Source organism: Xiphias gladius, chromosome 12 (genome assembly GCF_016859285.1).
Source record: "Xiphias gladius isolate SHS-SW01 ecotype Sanya breed wild chromosome 12, ASM1685928v1, whole genome shotgun sequence".
NCBI classification, from domain to species: Eukaryota; Metazoa; Chordata; class Actinopteri; order Istiophoriformes; family Xiphiidae; genus Xiphias; species Xiphias gladius.
The window spans coordinates 6,163,248-6,170,081 of record NC_053411.1 but is presented as its reverse complement, the minus strand read 5'-3'; the positions used below and the strand labels follow the sequence as shown (position 1 = coordinate 6,170,081).

At 39.2% G+C, this 6,834-nt stretch overlaps 1 protein-coding gene across 5 annotated transcripts; it reads left to right on the top strand.

The window, feature by feature from the left end:
* Positions 1–51: 51 nt before the first annotated feature.
* Positions 52–6,322, top strand: LOC120797498 (PC-esterase domain-containing protein 1A-like). 5 transcript variants are annotated; one of them, XM_040141204.1, is made up of 9 exons: positions 52–162; positions 846–927; positions 1,099–1,178; positions 1,494–1,726; positions 1,842–1,913; positions 2,641–2,791; positions 3,817–4,063; positions 5,519–5,728; positions 5,955–6,322. In XM_040141204.1, the coding sequence occupies exons 1-9, from the start codon at positions 151–153 to the stop codon at positions 6,101–6,103; spliced, it is 1,236 nt and encodes a 411-aa protein (XP_039997138.1). In that variant the 5' UTR covers positions 52–150; the 3' UTR covers positions 6,104–6,322. The 5 variants fall into 5 exon arrangements, with proteins under 5 accessions (XP_039997138.1, XP_039997137.1, XP_039997139.1 ...); XM_040141203.1 differs by lacking the exon at positions 52–162 and adding an exon at positions 316–377; XM_040141205.1 differs by lacking the exons at positions 52–162; positions 1,842–1,913 and adding an exon at positions 316–377.
* The last annotated feature ends 512 nt before the right edge of the window (positions 6,323–6,834 follow it).

The following is a 6,834-nucleotide window of genomic DNA, read 5'->3' as shown; positions in this document are numbered from 1 at the left end:
CACATCCCTTAAACGACTTTTTTTTTTTTTTTTTTTTTTTTTAAATAGTGCCTAGCAACAAATCTGCTCACTTTCTGGACAAACCTTAACTACTTTCCATAAGAGGAAGTCGCCAGTGTTGCGCTGCAAACGCGAAGTCGGGCTTTCCCTATGGAAAAAAAGGTACTTTTAAATTAGCAATTGCTTTTAAAAATGTATCCGTTTATTTGATTTTTACTAAACACAGAAAAAGTCAATCTTTCCATTTGTCTTAATTTATTATGAGGTTCAAAGCAAACACGAAAATTGTGATATTTCCCACAGTCAGTAAAAGCGTCATCAAATTGGGTAAACCTAAACCTGTGTCTCTCGAAGTAATGGCAGAGTCGAAATATACAGTAGGTTACAACTTCTATGTTTTAGCTACAAAGTGAAATAATTTCCATAGTTTTTTCCCAGCTGGAGTTGTCAAACCACTTTACCAGGGTCCTGGAACCAAAAACGTCCAGACTGTGATGATTCACTTTCCAGTAAAATTCGTTAACGTTTGCTAGATTTAAAAAAAACAAACAAACAAAAAAAAAAACTGCTAATAGCGAGACCATTTTGAAACGGCTAGAGTTGGTAGGTAGCTTCAGCTTTAAGGAAGTTTATTAGTAAGCGAATGCTAATTGAGTAATGGAAGTGTGAATTTCATGTCTTAGCTACTATTACTAATGATGGCTACGAAATTCTGTAGCCTAGTTTTAGCCCTCCTGGGAGCTCCTCTAAAGCCTACTCGCTTAATGTCAACTACCTTATTTCGTGGGTAACATCTCATTTTCAAAGTATTTTCATGAATAAAAATTTGGCTTTTTAATTAACAGAGGGAGATAATGAAATGTGTGGGTCACCAGCAGGCCAGCCAGCTGCTCCATAACAAGTTCATTGTGGTTCTGGGAGACTCCAGTAAGTAGTATTTAAATTTGGATTAACGGCAGATTAACTTGTGCATGTACTTTAAACAGTCTAGTCAATGTATATTTAATCTGTAAGTACCCCGTGCTAGAGTGCTGGGTTGTGAACATGGATCAACTTGTCACACCACCAGTTTTGACAAACTCTCTACTTCCCCCTCAGTTCAGCGGTCTGTATACAAGGACCTTGTTTTGCTGCTACAGAAGGAGAAATATCTCACGTTAAAACAACTCAAGACCAAGGCAAGGACTAACATTCACCAGGTGTACTGATAAAAAGAAGAGGAAGAGCAGGAAGAACTGATATCAAAGGAATTTGTATGTTGCTTTGGACAAAAGCGTCTGCCAACCGAGTCAATGTATATTCCATAATCATGAAATCAATGGGGTTTTTTTGTCATTATAAACTCTAATCTCAAAGAGTTCAGTGTAGCAACATCTCCACATGAACGTAAACACACACATTCTGATTTCCTTCTTTCCTGAAATAGATAGCTTGTGTGTCTCTCTTTCTATTTGTTCCTGTTGTCCTCACTCTCACGTCTTTCTTTTTTTCAGGGTGAGATGAGCTTTGAACAGGACTGCCTGGTGGAAGGGGGTTGTTTAAGTCAAATGCACAATAGAACGGAATACCGAGAAGTTCGACAGTTTCACTCCGCCCACCACCTAGTCCGCTTCTACTTTTTGACACGCATCTACTCTCACTACATGCAGAGCGTCCTAGAAGACTTCCGCCATGGCTTGAAACCAGATGTAGTCATTGTCAACTCCTGCGTTTGGGACATTTCAAGGTGGTTTGACAAGAGTAACAATTAAAAGTACTAGCAGTACTAATTACTTAGCTATTCATTTGATATTGTAAAAATATGACTTGGTCATTAAGGAGCCACTGTACCGTAATTTAAGATGGTCTGACGGGTTGGAGGAGGAGAGCTGTGCACGAGACCTGTTGCAGTTTCCAGCTGTTTGCCAATTGAGGTTGATACAAATCATACTTTAAATCATACTTTACTTTAAAGACACATTCAAAAAAACAAAAAAAACAAAGTCAAGTAATTATCCCGTGCTCCTGGGTTAGTTACTCTTTTTGGAAAATATAAATAAATGTCAGTTTTGTTTTGTCTTTTTGAATATTTATTTACCAAAATCCCTCTTTAACACCATATATTTAAAGGTTCAACCTGCACTTGGACACATATACATAAATGTATCTAATCAAATGTGGTTTGGTTGAATCATCTTATGCCTCCAATCATATTAAACTGCACTTGACTTTGTTAGCACGTGGAGGGTGAGATAGCTGAGCAAGTTCATGGGCTGAAGGTGTGTTTGGCAAAAACTTTGTTTAATTTTCCATAAGGATGTGGTTGACGTCCAATTTGTTCATTTCTGAGAGGGATGTGGGTGGAGGTGAACACTTTCCTACAGCTGCATATCTGGTGGTATCTTGCTCCAAGCAGCTTCCACAGGCTCTGCAAGTGTCAAACCCAAGTTTAAGAGAGAGCAGTGGCAGAGGACAAAACACTGTTTAGCTTGAATGTATCAAGTTAGCCCGCACCGCAATAAGCACTTTTGAGGCTGTTGGTCTATCCTAGTCCCTGGTGTGAGGTGTCACTGAATGTGTTTTGATTAAGCAGTTTGATTACTTTGTGCATAATAAATTAGTTTTTCACTGGTGTGTCTGTGTCTATTTTGGGGTTTGTAGGTACAATTCCAGTTGGATCGATGACTACAAGGAGGACCTCTATAGGTTCTTTGACGAGCTGAGTGGGATTCTGCCTGAGGACACCCTGGTCATATGGAGCCTCACCATGCCCTTATCAGAGAGGATCAAGGGTGGTTTCCTGGTGCCTGAGGTACATCGTTGCCAAACAACTGTACCATAAGTGGACATGGAAAGCTGGACTTAATGGGTCAATTTAGGAAACAATCTGTCACAAAATATCTCCTGTCACATCCTCTGACTGGGAATTCACATCCTGTGCGAGACAGCAGTAGTACGTAACTACCACTGAGATGTACATTCATTCAGTCCACACTGACTGACCTCAGAACAAGCTGTCCTGTCAGCAGCACAGCTCCTAAGGAGCTGAAAGGACAACAGATTTACAAACTTCACCATGCAGAGTGACACACAGGAATTAAACAGACAGAGAAATAGTTTTCAAGTAGAGACGATTACAAGAAAAACATTTTTATTTATTGATTGTTTAATTTTATTTGCTCCACCAACAGCGGGACTGAATGTCCATAGTAAAACCTGTCAGTTTATAGTAAAGCAGGGAGTGTTACAGATATAGTTAATACGTTCACAATGTCTAGACAAAAGGAGATTGGTGTGATTTGAACAGGCCTCTGTTGCATTCTGAAGGAAGGAACACAGAAACTGAAGGAAGTGGAATAGGTTGTATTTTCTATACCTTTTTGGGTTTTTTTTTTCCATATTTTGTCTGATGGACAGGAGGAGGCTTATTACTCTGTATTTCCTCAAGACTACTGCTGCTCTTCCAACTTTGCAGTGCAGTCAAACCAAAATTTGCCTCCCTTTCATTTCTATGTTGAACAGAGCGAGACACATTTGTTTCTGGTCATGAATTGACCTGCCTACAAGCAGCAGAGAAGGAGAGATGCTGCCTGGTTGCAGTGAGTGTAGGACAGTGACACAGTAAAATGTTTGATAAAATGCTCTTTAATTTACAAATTACTGGACTGCTGTTGATAACCCACTAGCCATGCTAGCCCCTGCAAGTTATGTTCACAACCCTACCCGTGCTATTTTCTGTCCTTCCTGCCTTTGGCCGCACCATACAAGTATTTTGCCAGGCAGAGTTTTGGTCCGACTGCACCATCAGTGCTTTGTCCTCTCCGTCTTTCACCTCAGATTGAGTACAAGGCCCCTCAGCTGCGTTATGATGTGATCGAAGCTAACTTCTACAGCGGGACCCTCGCTGATGCCTATGGGATGGATGTGTTGGACCTCCACTTCCAGTTTCGCTTCTCCCTGCACCATCGTACAAAGGACGGAGTCCACTGGAATGCTCTTGCCCACCGCAGGATAACCTCCCTGCTGTTACATCACACTGCACAAGCCTGGGGCGTCATTATGCCCTGTCCAATGACAGCTGTCGGTGAGGAGGGAAATTGCGTGCGCGCACGTGCTCAAACACACACACACACACACAAGAAAATACACTCCCGCTGTAAGACAAGACTTGTGGTTTACGCATACTGCAATAATTGGATGGTAGTGTTTGTTGTTGTTGTTGTTTTTCTCCATACTGTATTATATACACCAGAACACTGGAGTGAATGAATGAATGTATTTTATTAATTTAGGTTAACATGAGTTTTTTCATTTTAGAACATACTGAGGTTACTGTTAAGCAGCCAGTGTATGGAAATGCCTCCAACGCTGAAGTTAAGACATCAGGTGGTAATGATGTGTTTTAAAAGGATTGATTTTATTAGTGTAGGACAAGGCAATATGGGTAATGCAACAGTAGACTTTCTGAAATTGATCAATATTAGGGCATGTTTGGGTTTGGAAAAACTACTTGTTGAATTTTGTATGTTATGTCCATCACATTGGACTGCTTAATTATTGGAAGTCACACCGGAACTGTCAGAAGTCCAAGTACCCCAGAAGTAATTTGGGAGGATCTTAGGGTTTTTTTAAATTTTTTAATTTTTTTTATGAAATAATCAGGCAGTTGTGTATCTGCTCATAATATTTTAAAAAACTACATTAACATCTCAATGATGGACTGTAGTGCTTGGACAGTAAATATTTTATATAAAAATTTCAGGCCTTAGGATGATATTTGTGATTCTCCATTGAATGTATAATTTATTCTTTTCATCTTGAGTTTGTTTAAGCTTTGTGAAATTAAATTGCAGGTGGTATTAAAACGTAACATTAGCTTTCGGAAATTGCAGTTTTCTGATGCATGTCTTTCTGCTTTTTCAGGAGTGTGTCAAGTAGAGTGTTCCTCTAACTACCACACCCTTCCTCCTACCAACTATTTTTACATTTTGGATGAGGTTTAAAACATAGACAAAGAGGTTTCCAGGGTTTTTTTTAAGGTTTTTGCTTCATGTCAATTTGCTGTGTTCTTGATTTGTGTTCAAAACGGGAAAAAACAGCTTAAAATACTTACGAATACTTGTTTACTACTTGTCTGAATCAACAGTCCAAATAATGACATAACATTAAAATATTGTAGCTCATTTATAATGTGACCTAGACATGATTTCAAAAGACAGGACTGGAAAAATGTCTAAGCGCTCACTGCTGTCTCACACTATGCATCCTCAGGTTCTGATGGTTTTTTATTGTCATGCTGGCAAATGTAGGAAATCATACAACTTAAATGTTATACTTATTATTATTATTATTAAGATAGAAACATTTTCCTCCGGAAAGAATCCCTGCTTCAAAGACTGATAACTCAGTCTAAGTCAGTTTTGTCTTTCGTTTTTTTTTAAACATCTTTTACCCTCTTCTCTGGTCACCACTTTGACATTTTGTTTGTTTTTTGTCATCCGTACCCCTCTTCCCTTCCACTCCTGTCTCTCTTTCATAGAGAGTCACCCAAGAAAGAGAAATTACAACGGCTACAGGAAGGAATTCTTCAGCGATTCCCTCCCTTTTAGCTACTTGAGCTTTGAGGACAACAGCCCAAAGCTACCGACATATCGCCATGAGGCTGCTGGAGCTTACAGACCTTCCCTCCCACCACAGTCTCACCTACCAGTCCACAAACACATTAATAAACATGAACAGGTTGGAAATGGTAAGTGTACATATGGTAGTACTGCAGGGGAAAGATTTCTTTGGCTTTTGCTGTTATATTGCATATGTTTCAATACGCATGCATGATTATAATATTTGTTTAAACACAACGTATCTGTGGGTCTTCTGATCTAGTTGTTGAAGGTCTTTTTCAACACTTAATGACAGGTGTCTTTAAGCTGCCATATTAACTGCAGAGCCTTTTTCCATGTTCTGGATGTTTGCAGGTTTCAACTACAGACCTCCCCACCACTTTCAGCCCTACAGTGAGCACCATCATCAGTACGTGATGAGGAGCCGACACAGCAGACGCCACTATGCTCCATACACACACCACAGACCCAATCCGTACACCCGTACTGCCAATTACTACTGAGGTGTTTTAAAAGATTCAGACTTGGTCGGATTTCTCTTATGGTGTTATCTACTCCCATCTCATGCATCATCTGCAGTACATTGTATTTTACAACACTCCTCTGTGTTATAACTCGACACCATACAAAGGCTTGTAACCAGGACGAAGCATTAAACCTCACATTGCTTAGTTCACACACAGATTTTACTTAAGTGAATGTCCTCAGACATACATATATATTGGTCCTTTTCTTGTATTGTAAAATAGTATACTTTTAGTTGTTTGAATTTTCAATTTTTGTCTGTTCTTTGGCAACAAATAGATTTTAAATGTATATTTAATTTGAAGGCATTTTTTAATTCTGCACTTGAAATGTATCGGGTGCAGTGTTCTAATAAAGCTGGCGTTAAGATTTCAAAGACAACTGTTTTTGGCTCGTTTTAAAAGTAATCACTTATTATAGTTCTAAATCGATCCTTCTGATGTCTCATATCCCCCTCAGGACAATAGTAGTGTAAAGATATTGTTTCCTTTAGGTCTTAAATCTAGGGTTTGCCCAAGTCGGTAACAATGTAATCCTGCTACATTTTGGTAACATTCACAACGCCCTCTGGTATAAAAATAGCTTTGTCAGTAGAACTTTGGAGGCCTTGTTCCCAACATTACTATAACAAGCTCTGGTTCCTGATGTTGGAGGGATTAACTTCTTTCTACTTAATAAACTGGGGTCAGTAGCAGCTTAAAATGATTAC

Excerpts from the sequence above, each read along its gene's own strand:
- LOC120797498 (XM_040141203.1), top strand. The coding sequence starts at position 357 with ATGGCAGAGTCGAAATATACA. Across the intron at positions 1,179-1,493 it reads TAAAACAACTCAAGACCAAG|GGTGAGATGAGCTTTGAACA; the intron begins GCAAGGACTAAC and ends TCTTTTTTTCAG. Across the intron at positions 5,729-5,954 it reads ACATGAACAGGTTGGAAATG|GTTTCAACTACAGACCTCCC; the intron begins GTAAGTGTACAT and ends GGATGTTTGCAG.